Source organism: Oryx dammah, unplaced genomic scaffold, assembly GCF_014754425.2.
Source record: "Oryx dammah isolate SB20612 unplaced genomic scaffold, SCBI_Odam_1.1 HiC_scaffold_21, whole genome shotgun sequence".
Taxonomy (NCBI): Eukaryota; Metazoa; Chordata; class Mammalia; order Artiodactyla; family Bovidae; genus Oryx; species Oryx dammah.
Genome location: NW_024070205.1, coordinates 51768918 through 51785146, shown reverse-complemented (window position 1 = coordinate 51785146; position 16229 = coordinate 51768918). Strand labels below are relative to the sequence as shown.

The window sequence follows — 16229 nt, the reverse complement described above, 5'->3', positions numbered from 1 at the left end:
TTGCACAGAAAGATAAGTTCACTGCACTGTAAGACAAGCAATGGATTCCCTTGAGATTTGACCTAAAGAGCTATTCATTTTATTTCACTTTATGGTCTGAGATTCTTTATGAATCTTCTTCCCCACCACACTCACACATATAACAACAGATACCAAAAAGGACAGGAGTGAGGACCTGGGCAGCACAGTCATTCTGACTTCATTAGCATTAGACATATAGGTTTGTCAAGACCAGATGTCCTAGAAAGGCAAAAATATCAAGGCTGATGACACCAAAGACAAAACTTTCTCTGGTATTTGTGATTACTGTAAACAGACCCAAGAAAAATCACTATCCAGATTAAACAGGTTTCTGAAGATTCTGATAGACGTGTTTCACTGATATTCTCAGTGACTTTAGTCATCCTTGTTGTAACAGAGCTACCAGAGAGATGGCTGCTACCTGTGCATAAAGAACTCCAAAATTTGATCAGGCCTCTCAGAGGCACCATTAATTAACATTTCCACTTCAGCATTCCCACCTACTTGGTTCCCTAAAGAGAAAAGCCCAATGGTTCTCTATCTTCCTTCTCTCTTCTTTAGAAAACATGAAGATGTCAATTTAAAATATTAGTCCAAGAAGAATTGCTGCTTTTGAACTGTGGTGATGGAGAAGACTCGAGAGACCCTTAGACTACAAGGAGATCAAACCAGTCAATCCTAAAGGATATTAATCCTGAATATTCATTGGAAGGACTGATGGTTCAGATGGTTCAGATGTGGCCTGATGCTGGGAAAGACTGAGGGCAGGGGGAGAAGGGGACAAGAGAGGATGACATGGTTGGATGGCATTACCAACTCAATGGACATGAGTCTGAGCAAACTCCAGGAGATGGTGATGAAAGGGAAGCCTGGTATGCTGCAGACCACGGGGTCGCAAAGAGTCGGACACAACTGAGCGACAGAACAACAAAGCATATTCACAAGGTTGAACAATGATAATCATTGTTTAAGTCTACATCTCCCATCATCCCAGAAGGAAACCCAATATACATTGTGATATTTAAGATATATATTTGGTCTTCCTCCAGTTTCAGGCTCACAGCTCCCAAAACCCTTGAATTTCTGAAGTAGAGCGATAAAGGTGTCTTTTGGTTATGTGAATGAAGTCACCTTCAGAAGCACCCAAGGGTTGGGGCTGATGCCAGAAGGACCAACCAAGTAATTACAGGGTTGGAACTTTCAGTGCCCACTCCACCCTATCCCCAAAGATGAGGAGAGGGGCTGGAAGTCCAATCAATCACCACTGGCCAATGGTTCAGTCAGTCATGACAATGTGAAGCGGCCTCTACAAAAACCCATAAGAATTGTTTTCAGGCTCTCTTTTTTGAGAGCTTCCACATCAGCGAACCAGACACTTCCATATGTCACCGTACCATGCCCCAAGTTCCACAAGGACAGAAGCTCCTTTGTTCAGGAACTGTGTAGCTCTTCATCTGGCTCATCCTTTTTAATATCTTTTTTAATAATAAAGGAGGAATCTCTTGAGTAAACGAGCTTTCCAGAGTTCTGCTGCTGCTGCTGCTGCTGCTAAGTAGCTTCAGTTGTGCCCGACTCTGTGCGACCCCATAGACAGCAGCCCACCAGGCTCCCCCGTCCCTGGGATTCTCCAGGCAAGAACACTGGAGTGGGGTGCCACTTCCTTCTCCAATGCATGAAAGTGAAAGTGAAGTCGCTCAGCCGTGTCTGACTCCTGGCAACCCCATGGACTGCAGCCTCCAGGCTCCCCCGTCCCTGGGATTCTCCAGGCCAGAGCACTGGAGTGGGGTGCCACTGCCTTCTCCCAGAGTTCTGGAAGCCACTCTAAAAAATTACTCACACCTGAGGAGGGCACTATGGCCCTCTGAGTCACAGCCAATCAGAAGTACAAGTAACAACCTGGACTTGTGACTCATCTCTGAAACGGAAAGGGGCCTCCCTGGTGGCTCAGTCAGTAAAGAATCCACCTGCAATGCAGAAAACCCGGGTTTGATCCCTGGGTTGGGAAGATCTCCTGGAGAAGGGAATGGCTGCACACTCCAGTATTCTTACTGGAGAATCCTGGGGACAGAGGAGCCTTGTCGGCTACAGTACCTGGGGACACACTGTCGGACACTGACACGAGTTCTGAAACAAAAGGCGGGTCTTGTGGGGCTGAATCCTTCACACGTGGAATCCGACTCCGTCTCCAGGCAGGCAGTGTCAGAATTCAGCTGAATTCTCAGACACCCTGACGGCATCCACACACACACACATACACAGTGGAATGGGGTCGAGGAACCCTTTTGTACATACTCACTTCCCAATCCTCCTTTACTCTCCCAAAACCATAGCAACTATTAATCTTCTTCCTGTCACCAAAGTGGCTTTTTGTGTCCAACTTCCATTCACTTATCATGTTTCCAACCATGCTCCTTTTGGCTATTATGAGTAATGCTGCCATGAACATTTATGTACAGTACGTATAGACATATATTTTTATTTATCTTGCACGTATTCCCTGGAGTGGAATTACTGGGTAATCTAGTAACTCTATGTTTAGCACTTGTTTTCTAAAGTGGCTGCACCATTTTACATCATTTTTCACATTCTTAACATAAACTTAGGAGATGTCAGACTTCCACAGAAGTAGGGGATTTACTCTCACCAAGCCCATTTTATGTGCCAAATGTTATGCCAGGGTTTTAAATAATTTCTGATTTAATTTTCCTTAACAACTCTATAATGCAAAAAAGTATCTCCATTTTATAGAAAAAATTTGTATCTCAAAAATTGCGATCTACCCAAAGTAGATTTATAATCTACTTTGAACTCAGGTTGACTTTATTTTTTTTTTTTTTTTTAAGACTAGTCAAGTGCAGTAGTGAGAATCAGGTTGACTTTAAAGCCTGTCCTTTTTACCCTCTTATATGCAACATTTTGGCCACCTGACATGAAGAACTGACTCACTGGAAAAGACCCTAATGCTGGGAAAGGTTGAAGGCGGGAGGAGAAGGCGACAACAGAGGATGAGATGGTTGGATGGCACCACCAATACGATGGACATGAGTTTGAGCAGGCTCCAGGAGTTGATGATGGACAGGGAAGCCTGGTGTGCTGATGTCCACGGGGTCACAAAGAGTCGGACACGACTGAATGAATGAATTGAACTGATGCAACCTCTGCACTGAGCCATATGCATAGTTTCATACCAAAAGAATGCTTTGAAAAAATAAATGTAAGTTTATCAGTCATTATAAAACAAAAACTTCTCAATGTACAGAAATTTCTAGAAAATGTAACAGGTCTCTTTCATAAACCAGTTTCATTTCAGCATTTCATCAGTAAATGCTTTCTTCATGTAGAGTTACTTAAAACCAACCAATCTAAAAATCACCTAAGCATTATACAGATTCGCTTCTTCCATCAAAGCTGTATCCACTAATCAAAAAAACTGGGCTATCTTCTGCTATGGGCTTTATTATTTCCCAGAAAAATCCATATACTGAAGCCCTATCCCCTCTTTGACTATATTAAGAGACAGGACATTAAGCAGGTAATTAAGGTTAAGTAAGGTCATAAGGGTGGGGTCCAAATCCAAAAGGATCAGTGGCCTTATAAGAAAAGGGAGAGACCTCTGTCTCTCTGCCATATGAGGACATAACAAGAAAGTGTCCAAGAAGATGGCAGTCCTACCAGAACTGGCCATACTGGCACCCTAACCTCAAGATTTCCAGCCTCCAGAACTTTAAGAAAATAAATCTCTATGGGATTTTGTTGTAGCACCTTGAGCTAATACACCTTTCTTCATGAATATCACAAACTATCCAATTATTGGTATTTTAAGCACTAATAAGGATCAAAACAAAGCAGTCATTAAGCAGAGTAGAAATCAGCTAAGCCAATAGACATGTATGCATTTTGAGCTTGTTGCTCAAAAATATTTACAATTCCCATGATCAAAGAAACTAAAAAACAGAATGATGACCATTCTGTTAATTCAGAATTTAATGAGAAAGTCAAGGAAACTCAGTATCTTCCAAAAGGGCTTTGGAGTTAGACAAACCTGAGTCTGACTCTTTTTGGCCACTTCTGAGCTTTGTTCGGAGAAGGCAATGGCACCCCATTCCAGTACTCTTGCCTGGAAAATCCCATGGACAGAGGAGCCTGGTGGGCTGCAGTCCATGGGGTAACGAAGAGCTGGACACAACCGAGTGACTTCACTTTCACTTTTCACTTTCATGCATCGGAGAAGGAAATGGCAACCCACTCCAGTGTTCTTGCCTGGAGAATCCCAGGGACGGGGGAGCCTGGTGAGCTGCCATCTATGGGGTCGCATGTCTTTGGGGTCACACGACTGAAGCAGCTTAGCAGCAGCAGCAGAACTTTGAGTAAGAAACAAGCTCTCTACCTATTCTTGTGTTCAGGATGCTTGTTTTATTTGAATTAAATAACTTTATTAACATTTGTTATATGCTGAATACTATTTTACATCCTAGAATACCCAGTATAGCTACAAAACATTAGGTGCTCCAGAAACGGTGGTGCTTATTGTTAGTGAACAGACTCTGGAAAAGGACACCAAGTCAAGCATTTACATAAGCACCCACCTTATGCCAAACATTTTGCTGGCACCATGAATATAAAAGCGCTGTCCTACTCTCAAGGAGCTTACAGCAAGGAGGGACAGAAAAATCCACATCATTATAAAACAGTGTAATAAATGCAATGGCAAAAAAATATGCAAAGGACACAGTAACACAGAAGAGAGCTGGGATGTAGATAAATCAAGGACTACTTCTCAGGTCTGACAAGGAATTCTCTTCCTGATTTCTATTCCAGAAAACTTCGTAAGCCTTTAATTGAGGAAGCATTCACTGAAGTACAGCCTCAGCTGAGATTCTCTCTTTGACTTTTACTTTCACTCACTCCATCCATCAATTCAGAGAAAGGGGAGAAGCGCACAGGAAGAACTGAAGTTATCTTTTTCCTCCCCAACAACTGCAGAAAAACTAAAATCACATTTTTCCAAACCCTTCTAACACTTATGATAAAGACTGGGTGTTAGACAAAGAGAACAGATTTAGGCACAAGGGTAGGGGAGGAAAGGGTGGGATGTATGGAGAGAGTAACTTGGAAACATCTATTACCATATGTAAAGTAGATAGCCAATGGGAATTTGCTATATAACTCAGGAATCAGAGCTGTGTAACAACCTAGAGGGGTGGGATGGCAAAGGAGGTTCAAGAGAGAGGGGACATTAAAAAAAAAAAAAGACTGGGAGTTTCACAAGTTATACATTCACCCCAGATATTCCAACTGGACTAACTGAAAACCTTGACTGCTATAAAAACCAGTACATTTTCTTCATCAATCCACATTCTTATTCATGATGTATTCCTTAATACCTACAAGGCAAAACAATGCCTAAATACAAAGTACTGACATTCTAAAAAATGCAAATTTGGCTCCTGCCCCTAAAATTAACCTCTGTAAAAAAGCCACGCATCCAAAATCTACAAGCATAAAGCAAGATGCATGGGAATAGACAGATTACTATTACTATCCTTTCATGGGCTCTCACTTGACCGTTGACACAACAATACTTGAAATAATAGAATAATCTCCATATTTATCAGTTTTCTCCATTAATAAGTCAGCATATAAAACCTGGGTCTTCTGAATTTTAGCTATGCCACACTCTTAAAATGTGTCTTAAATTTATCATTACTATAAATGGAGGTAACAAAATCACAAGAACTACTTCAAAGACTAAAGATTCACAAGGAAAGGAAACAAAGATCGGTTTCCTCACCTATAAAATAAGACTGGACTAGATCACAGATGGTTAAATTAGGAGCATACCAGGAAACACTTTATTGCCACTCTGTACAACCCTCATCCCAATCAAACATCATGGCCCTTTTTCACAAAACCCAGAAATGCAGCTATGCCCTTATCAACATGGCAGCCACTATCAACTGCGAGTAGATAAGCAAAATATAACCTGCTTGCCATCCTTGAACTAATGAAGTGAAGCAAACTACCCCAAAAGATTTACCTAACCAGTCTGACACAGAACTAAGCCCTAAAACAAGGTGAGCAATGTAACCGTATGAGGTTGACAAGTACACAATACACACTCTCTTCTAGTCAATATTATCATTTGATCCTTAATACCCAGTAAAGAATTATACCTGTTTTTGAAGTGAAGTGGCTCACTAGCCATTTCAGGCTCCTCGGTCCATGGGATTTTCCAGGCATGAATACTGGAGTGGGTTGCCATTTCCTTCTCCAGGGGATCTTCCCCACCCAGGGATCGAACCTGGGGCTCCCGAATTGTAGGCAGACACTTTACCGTCTGAGCTACCAGGGAAGCATCCATATTTTTAAATATAGATCAGGGAAATAAAGTGACCAGCTCAAGGTCATTCAGCTAATAAATTACTTGGCTGAATCCTCACAACTCAGCTACACCTTTTTTCCCTGAGAAGGTCACAGAAGAGTGAGTGGAATCCTGGACTATTTAATACAGATCTAAGAATGTCAATCCAAAATCTTCTGAGCTCTTCTTAGCCACTAAGCTACATGCAACTATCTTATATCAGACAAGCTCCTCTATCAAAAAAAAATTAAAAAAAAAAAAAACAATTTTTTTAGTAACTAACCAACTAAGCAAAAATGTTATCATTTAAAAGGTATATACTATATTAATATTACACATAATCGCCTAGCTCTATCACAAATCACCTTATACTTTTCAATCATTACATAAATAAAAAATAAGCATAGAACAAAAAGTCAGATGTTCCATGAAGAAAAGTACCACTTTTTTAGGTTTCAACCCTCTCACTGTTTTGTATAAGAAATACATGTTCTCATTTTAATTCTCATCTGTTTTTTTAAAAAGTACTAACAAGTAATTCAATAGACAGCTTTTTAAATGTGTAGTACGCCATAAGATTGCTTCAGGAACAGGATCTCAGAACGCTGGACATGACCGACCAACTAAGCACAAGGTATTATTCCATTCCCTTCTGCAAAGGAGTTATTACATTATACCACAGTGAGAGTGCCATTTCTGAAACTAAAGTCATCTGAAAGATCTTATCACAAATGCCTAAATCGCAACATATTTATCACATCCCCTCTTCAGAATTATGACCAACTTAAGGGGAAATTTCCAACCCATGCACTTCTATTTCTGGATGGCCTTTAAAGCATCAGAACTACTCATAATCAGAGAGACTCAATTTAATAGTATAACATTTACGTCCTAGCATACTGGAAAGCATCGAGACCAAATCAATATGAATATAACCCAAAAAGCCGTTTCTTACGCACCAAAATATGCCAGAGCTTTTTGCAACCAGCACTTTTTACTTCCTTACCAACTATCCTGCTTTTACAGCTATCTAAGGAAATGTGAATACATATAAGTCGCACAAACCACATACCAAATAATCCAATGCCTTCCAAAGTGAAAAGCTGATCCTCTTTTCTGCTTGTAAATTATTCACAATTAGCCTACAAAGAATTACTGTAGACTACTTTAACAAACTTTTCAGACCTGTGTACCATGTTCTTTATTTAAGCTACTGGAAAGCATCGGTGTAATTCCTCCCTTTCTACATTTAATAAGGAACAGAGCAGAGCAGGAAAACAGCTTAAAAGTTACAAATTACTTTTTATTAGAAAAGGAATTTTTAAGTGAGGATATAATTTACCTTTGACAGGTTGATAACTATACATGATAGTGATCAAACTTCACTGAATATTTTTTAATTTTTAAGTTTTTTTTTTCTTTTTGGTTCACATTCTTTGAATCTGACAACTTTACAATCATTTTATTTTAAAATAATTCACTTTCATTGTTTTACATTTTTCACTGTTGGGAAGTTTTACCCAAAGTTTGGAAAAACTTGATAAATTTTCGTCTCCAAGACCCCTATAATAAGAATTAAAAGTTACAGCAGAAATCAACAATATATTTTATTACAAGACTTTAACATTAGCAATGCTTTATTATAGTTCCAGAGTTTTCAAGGACATCAATAACTTGATTTTAAAAAAAAAACTATGTTCAAAGGCATGGCTCAAGTTTTTCAAGCCATATTTTACAAAGTATGCCGTAATTACATTTTGCACTCATCTATACTTGAAAATAACTTGCTTGTGAAATCACTAAGGAAAAGGGGTCACTTAGAGACACAGCATTAAAAAGTTTTTCAAGCCTTCAAATAAAGCTCCATAACTTGAATCAGAGATAAACAATTCAAATTCACAATAAGCTGAAAGCTATATCACAAATATATATATATATAAACCAAAATGGGAAAGTAGTGTTCAATCTTGATAGAAAAAAAAAGTTTAAAGTAGAAACTACTTGAGAAAGAATTCCAATGACATGACATTTTCTTGCCAAAACGCAGGAATGTGTAGATTATATCATTCAAATCTCATTGTATTACATTATAAGGGTCTTGGCAATGGTTAGCCATTAATCTTTTAACACAAAGGAGATTCAAATCCAAACGAACAGTAAGACTATCTCTTCCAGAAGACAGAAATGGAGTAATTTACTTTTATCCACAATTGTTTAACCTAAAAGGAAGGCCTTAAGGATGATAACGCAGAATGGATCAGCCTTCAGTCTCCCAAGTCCCATTTCTCACGAAGTCTTGCACCAATCCGAAAAGAGAAGGTTATGGACACAAAACATAGGAAAGGCTGAAAAAAAAATCTCCAGTGAATGACACACCACATCATGGTTTATTCTCTAACACAATTGGAGAAACAAACACGAAAAATATCACACCATATGTTTCATCGTATCAATTAAAGTAACATTTTTACGACGGTACATTCAATTCTTTGGGGCCGAAGAAATAATTTAGCTTCTGTTTTATTGATTAGAGGGAAAAAGACAGCTGCTGCAATGCAACACAGGCTGCTAGAGGAAGAAGAGAAAAGGGTTTTCCAAACAAATCCCTCCTCCGCCCCCGTTTACACATCCTGAACAACTTACTTATCGCAATCTTTCACTGTGTTCCCCCGCCTCATATTAACGTAATAAATTCTTTCCCTTCCCCCACCACCGAAAATTTCACCTTTCTGAGCTCTTTCACCTACCACTACCAGAGCACTTTATTCCCCACAGAAATTTCAGGTCTTTCAAACTTTTATCCTTTTTTTTTTTTTAAACACTAGAGTTTTGTTATAAAAATGAACGAAATTTTTACATAGAGACGGAAAAATACCTGTTTCCCAGCAACAAGCACGCTTCGATTCTCGAACCCCTCCCCATCTCCCAGGTTTGTCTCGCAAGGGCTGGGGAGGAGGGAGCCAGGAGCACATTAAATTTAGGAAGGGAAATCCTGGACGCAAGAGGAGCATTTGAGGAAAAACGGGAGAACGTCGAAAAGAGGAACGCCCCCCCCCTCCCCAATAAGAGGGGCTGGGGAGGATTACAAGAAAGAAAGAAATGAGAAGGGACAAAGGGGGAGGGGGGAGATAGAGACCGGAGACCTGGGAGACGCGCCGGGCCGGGAGAGGGAAGGCGGGGTCCGGGGGGGAGAGAGAGAGGGGGGTCGCGGCTCCCGCGGCACAATGGCCCGCCGGCCCCCGCCCCGCGCGCCCCTCACCTCATGGTGCCGGCCGCGCCGAGGCTTCCCCAGCAGCCGGGAGACGCGGGAGGCGCCGAGCCGAGCGGGGGGGTCTCTCCTCCAGGGGCGGGGACGCAGCTCGGGGCCGGCAGACAAGTGTCCAGCTCCTCCTTCGGGCGGCCGCGGGGCTACACCATCTCCTCGCACAAAGGCGAGGCGCCGGTCCGGAGCGGGAGAGGAGCGGGCGAAAGAAAAGCTGGGGAGGGGGCGGAGAGGCCGAGGCGCCGACTGTGGGTCCCGCGGCCGTCGCAGCCCCCCACCTCCTCCTCCTTCACCTCCTCCTCTCCCGGGAGCTTCTTCGGCCGCCCTCGGAGGGGTGCCCGCCGGGGCCGCGCGTCCGGCCGCCGCTCCACAGGCTCGCGCCCCGCCGCGCCCGCCGCCGAGGCCGTGTGCAACCGGCAGCTGCGGCAGCCGCGGGAGGAGAGTCGGGATCGCCGCGAGGAGCCCGGGAGGAGGCGGGGCGCGCGGCGGAGGAACACGCAGGCGCCGCCTTCCTCCCCTCCTTCCCCCGTGGGCGAGGGGGCGGTGCGGGGGGGAGGGGAGGCAGGGGGGCCGGCCTCCCCGCGCCGCGCCGCCGGCCCGGGACCCCGCCGGCCTGCGGGGAGCCGCGAGGGGCGGGAGCGGGCTCGGCAACCGCGGGTTAGCAAAGGCTCTTTGTTGCTTTCCCACCCCGCCCCCGCCCCCGCCCCCTGGCCCCCTCGGGATCAGGGCTGCCCACACCCCCGCCCCGGGTTGTCCTTGGCCGTCGCCGCCCCCCCGTCCCCCGCGCCTGCTACTCCCAGTCTACTCCCGCTCCCCTGAGCCTGGGGGAGCTCCCGGGCCTCCCCCGCGCCGGAGCGCTGAGTGCCCAGACTGGGGCGCCAGGACCTCCCGGTGCGGAACCTGCGGGCACAGGCGTGGGGAGCCGGGAGGCGGCAATCAGGATGCGTGAGACTGGGCCGGGCCGGGGGGACTCCGGATCTGCCCGTCCGGGTGCCCTCGCGCGGGGCTTGTCCTCAGCTCGCCCTGTTGCTGTATCTCACGACCCGGACCTGCCAGTCGTTGGGCATCCCGGCCAGCCCCACGGCCCGCCCCCGCCTCGCGCGGCTCCCGGCGATTCCTCTGGGCTCGGGGGAGGGGTGGCGTATACATGTAAAATATGGTCATCATTGTTCGCTTCGCTCCTTTTCTTTCCGAGGAATCCCAGTGTGCTGTACCGATGTAACGAACTGATAGGCACACACCATGTATAGGGATGACTTCATCCCCGAAAGAACGCGGCCAACTCGCGGGGAAACGCAGTCGCCGGGAGACGCGCGAGGCATCGTGTGCAGCAGCAACAGTGGAAGAAGAGAAACGCAGCTCGGGAAACCGCTTTCTGTCGTCATTAGCAAAAAGGGAATTCCGGCCGCAACAGGGGGATAAAGGGTGGGAGACTCGGAGTGGGGGGGCAGGGGGGCCGGGGAGGAATATGAATGATGTAATGATGGTTTTAAATTTTCCATCATTGGTTTGGTCTTGAAATCACCTTTAAAAGGTAAAATGTAAAATGCTGGCGAAGCAAACTCATTTAAAGTCAGTGGGGTTGGGGGAGGGGGGAGTCCATCCAGAAAGCCAGGATTTATAGTAGTGGGAGTTTTTAGGTATCCAGAAGCAAATCCAAAAATCAAATGAAAAATTAAACTGGACAAATTGCAGGCCTTTTGTAGTCCCAAGGAGAAGTGTGTGTTTTTTAAGATGACTGAGAAGGAAAAGGTCTGTTGCTACTGGGTCTGTATGACTGGAGAATCTAATCCAAAATGGAGGACCTGCCATGACTCCGGAAATCTAGTCGAAAGTTTTGGTGTGTTTTACAATTCAAATTATAGTTTTGATAATTGAGATCGTGTACACTTCCAAAAGAAAAGTGAACAGGTTATAGTCATACTTGGTGAATGCCTGACTTGTCTATAGTAGAACTGTGTGGCCCAGTTTTAACTATAAAAAGCTTCCCGGTTTCAGATTCAATACCAAGTTATTTTCTTTTTGGAACCTGCAGCCTCTAACCAACAGCCCTGTATACTCAGTGACCTGGAGCTATGGCATAGGACCAGGGTGGCCTCAGGTAGTAAAAAGGCACAATGACTCTGCTTAGACATGGTGTGCTTGAACAGTAATTTCCACCCACATGTCTAATTACATCTTAACTATCACAGTGTATTTTATTCAGGGATCTTCAAGCACTGGAAAGGAAACAGTCTTGCCCATCAAATGTCCTTGCTGCCATATTACGGGTAGAGACACAGAAATACAGAATCCGAGAACTGGATGAGTTTGTGCAGTCACCACAATTAAAAACCATAGCTACTAACTATGAGGCTCATTCTCCTATCCTAAGTACTCAACTGTTATTTATGTAATTAAAATACATGCACCTCAGATATTCTCCAAATTAACCAGAGAACATTTGCTGTGGAGGTTTTTTCCTTGGAAAAGTAATAATAAGACATGTTGAACCATCTTGCAAAAATATTAAGAAGAGGTATTCGACCACAAAGAATTCACACCAATTTGCCTTAGTCCATTCATAGCAATACAGTAAATCCAGCAGAGCTTATGTTTCAGGGAAAACTCTTACAAAGGGCCAAAAGGGGTGGAGATGTTGCTGTAATGATTCAAGCTATCTCCTGCCAGATACAAGAGGCAAGGATAAAAATGCCTTGCAGATGACTCCATAACCTACTTCTCATTTGTGCAAGTTAATCCATCCTGCGCTAAATAAGTGATATATCACATCATCTTTATCCTTCCAGCAAGTGTTCCAATGGTATGGGCACCAAATTAAGCAATCCAAGTGGAAAATGCTGTTCTTATTTTCTATGTTTATTAAAAATGTACCAGCCAAGAATTTTGGCTGGCTACAACCATTTCCATACTTTTGGATGGCAGCCCGCCAGCTCACAAGTTGATCATACCATTGCCTTTGGATTTAGCTGTTGTGATGGGTGCCCTGACCTCCAAAGGTCATTCAGTGGAAGGGCAATTTGTTGGCTGTGACAAAATATTATTACTTCTTGTTCATATTTGGTTTAACAATAAAAGAGAGCAAAAGGGAAACTTGCGCTGGGAATTCACCAACTAATTCTGGTCACAAAGGAAACTTTGTGGAATGTGTTACTGTGTAGAATAAAAGAATTTTAGAGATGGAAGGAATCTTAAGTCCAACCCACTCATTTTTTCAAAAAAGGAAAGTGAGGCCCAGAGAGGTTAAGTAAACTGCCCCACAGTCATGCAGTCTCTTTCTGGTAGAACTGGAACTTAAACCCAGGATTTCTAATTATTGGTCCATTGCTCCTCCTACCACATCATACTGCCTTCCTAGGGCATAAGTAAGTGAGTTAGTAAAAACGTAAAGCTGCTTTAAAATTGATGATTTTATTGGCTTTGCTGAATGGTGAAAATCGCTTGCATTTTTCTCTCACACGGGTTGCTCAGCCTGAAGCCCAATACCTGCCCCTCAGGTAGGCACCTGGATGTTTGGAAATAAACAAATAAATGAATAAATAAATGAATGACTGCTCTAATCAAAGATGAAGAGGAAACTCTTCATCAAAAGAAATACAATCTCTTCTTAGCACTGAGTATATGGACTTAAACTTTGGCTTACAGAGCAACACCCCAGCTTACCACCACAATGGAAGGTCTGCTCCAAGCCCTAGGTATGCACAGCGATCCCCACGATCCCAAGTTGTTCTGTGCCTCTATTAGTAGTGTGTGCCCAAGTGTAAGATGAAACAAAACACACTTCTATTGAAGATGGGTTTGCTGCAGGAGTGTTGTCAGTCTGGCTCTGAGGGTTCTCTCAGAACAGGCCTTGTTTAAATTCATCTGATAACATCAGTGTAGGCTTGTCCTCCATTTATGGGCATGAGGAGGATGCATGACTAATGCTGCTCAGCAGTCAGGAAATCATTGCTAAGGATTGTAGGCACAGTCTCCTCCATCACCCAAAAAAGGGATCTCCCCTGAAAAACCAAGAGTTACATAGGGATGGGTGAGGACAAAAAGTAGTTTGGAGTGAATGTAATTGTATACTTTCACTTAGATGTAATGGGATTGGGTTTTCTTTTGTGGCAATTAATTTTTGTTTGTTTCCCCAAGAATGGGAAAAAATTAATATATAACATGATATTCCAGTAGGATTCAAGATATTTTTATTACTCATCTTTCAACTTTAGCTGTCCATATATAATCTTGGTTCAAAAATATTATCAGAAGACGAAGACGTTAGAGCAAACTATTTGCCTCTCTGCCATTTGCATTTTTCTGCCATTTGTCATTTTTCTCCCTTCCAAATTAGTTAATTTCATTTCCTCTTTCCCAGCGTCTCTTTCTTTTCTTACTGCCACAGTGTTTAAACTTGGCAGAAGATTTCTAAAGCCTGAATAATATTAGAGTAACAATTGGTAGAGGCCACATTCTATACAATGCAAAGCATTATTTCCACAAAATTCAGCCATGGTTCCCATTTAAAGAGTACAGCAGGTGGACTTCATTTCTAGATAACAATCAAGTCATGATGCTTTAGTAATTGGATTGAAAAGAAGCATCACCATAACCCTATTCTGAATTATCTCTTATAAAATCTGGCTGATAGCTTGGCAAGAAAAATTAGTGGTTGCCCTGTCTCTTGCATTGAATTACTTGTCCCATTGACTTAATCAAATTTGAAAATACCAGTCAATTATCCTAGGGACATTGTGATTGGGCAACAACTGACCTTGGAGTATTTCCTCAAAGGAGATCAGGGGAAGAGTTAATAAAAGATTATTTTTCTGGCTAATCATGGTAGAGAAGAAAGATATTATCACTAGGATGTATCCTGAATGAAGCATTTAAAGTCACACTGCCTAATACCATGTCTTTTGTAGCTTTCAGCCCACCTTTCAGGAAAATTTCAAAGCTCATTAAAAATCCCAATTATCTTTTTCTTTGAAACTATTGCTCAGCATGGTAACCTGGCCAAATTCCAAGTTGAGAGATTATTTTCTTGGGTTTAACATAAAAATTCAATCTCTAATCAAGTTTTGCCAAAGCCAAAAGATAAGCAGCAATTATCAGAAAATAATTATTAATGTCACTAATTGTAATACTTTCATTTGGCCTTGAAACATTCTAGTACTCAAGTCATTTATCATTGCTACCAACTTATGGTGAAATAGAATGGTGACACTGTATTTTGTGTATGAAGAAGTTGAGTGCTTTGACCAAAGTAGCCAGTGGCTAACTATTCTAAGATTATTGTTTAGTCACTCAGTTATGCCCGACTCTTTGTGACCCCATGGTGTCTAAGTCACCAGGCTCCTCTGTCTGTGAGACTTCCCGGGCAAGAATATTACAGTGGGTTGCCATTTCCTTCTCCAGGGGATCTTCCGACTCAGGGATCAAGCCTACATCTTCTGCACTGACAAGCAGATTCTTTACTGCTGAGCCACTGAGGAAGCCCATTCTAATGGCAAATGAATTGAATTGCAAATCAAAAATTAAGGCAATTAAGGGCCAAATTTACTTTGATTCTCCTCTCCTCTCTGTACTAATTTGCTGGCTTTAGATGGAAGCCAGCAAAGATTGGCTTTACATTTGAGGGAAGAAGTGTCCTTTGAGTCACAGGAATGTAAGAAATGAATGTAAGTGATTGGCTAGCCAATAATGATGTGTGCTAATCTACTAGGCACTCACATACAATCATTCAGTCCATCCTTACAATATACCTTGAACCTGCACACCATTACTGTCATCCTTGCCATACTTGTAGTTCATGAAGGTCAGGTACAGAAAGGTGGAGAGATTAACCCAAAGCCACCCAGCTAGGAAAGAAAAAGCCAGAAAGGCCATTTCCACAAGCCCACACTCCAGCTCTGCACCAGGTGGCTTCTATTTCACTTCACTTATCTGATGAAAGAACAGGAACAAAAGACTCAAGTTCCATTTAGGAAACAGAACGAACATAGTTAAAAACAAAGCAAAACACAAGTCACTTAAGTCCCAATTGTGCCACAGCAATAGCCCATCTTGTAAATCATGATGTGGACTACCCAAACTATGAATAAACCCCTCCCTTAGCCAGAGATCTGTATATCAAGGGCCTATGCTTGTACCCTGTATCATGCAGGGACTCAGTATATGAGTTAACTGCATCTCCAAATTAGGGAACTTCTATTAAATTTTTTTCAGCATAATAATGCTACTGAGAAGGGACCAGTAATCATTTATTCATTCACCCTCCTTCCCTTAGATATCCCAGCCATACAACTAGCAGAGGTTAACTGCGCTTATAGAGGTTCAGTTCAGTTCAGTCGTTCAGTTGTGTCCGACTCTTTGCGACCCCATGAATCGCAGCACGCCAGGCCTCCCTGTTCATCACCAACTCCCAGAGTTCACTCAGACTCGTGTCCATCAAGTCGGTGATGCCATCCAGCCATCTCATCCTCTGTCGTCCCCTTCTCCTGCCCCCAATCCCTCCCAGCATCAGGGTCTTTTCCAATGAGTCAACTCTTCACATGAGGTGGCCAAAGTACTGGAGTTTCAGCTTTAGCATCAGTCCTTCCA

The 16229-nt window shown here is 43.0% G+C and overlaps 1 protein-coding gene and 1 long non-coding RNA gene across 11 annotated transcripts in view; both read right to left on the bottom strand.

Moving 5' to 3' along the window:
- Positions 1 to 10082, bottom strand: part of ENAH (ENAH actin regulator) — a 155062-nt gene extending 144980 nt beyond the window's left edge. For 6 of the 10 annotated variants that reach the window (XM_040263672.1, XM_040263674.1, XM_040263677.1 and 3 more), the window contains exon 1: positions 9642 to 10065. In XM_040263672.1, the coding sequence (XP_040119606.1) occupies positions 9642 to 9646 (5 nt within the window). In that variant the 5' untranslated portion in view covers positions 9647 to 10065. Of the gene's footprint in view, positions 1 to 9641 lie in introns of all 10 variants that reach the window. The other 4 variants (XM_040263678.1, XM_040263680.1, XM_040263681.1 and 1 more) reach the window with 1 other exon arrangement.
- On the bottom strand, positions 7665 to 9628 carry LOC120880352. The gene is made up of 2 exons (XR_005725014.1): positions 9258 to 9628; positions 7665 to 8727 (listed from the first exon to the last, which is right to left on the bottom strand). It is a non-coding gene; the product is annotated as an uncharacterized LOC120880352 (long non-coding RNA).
- Positions 10083 to 16229: the final 6147 nt, after the last annotated feature.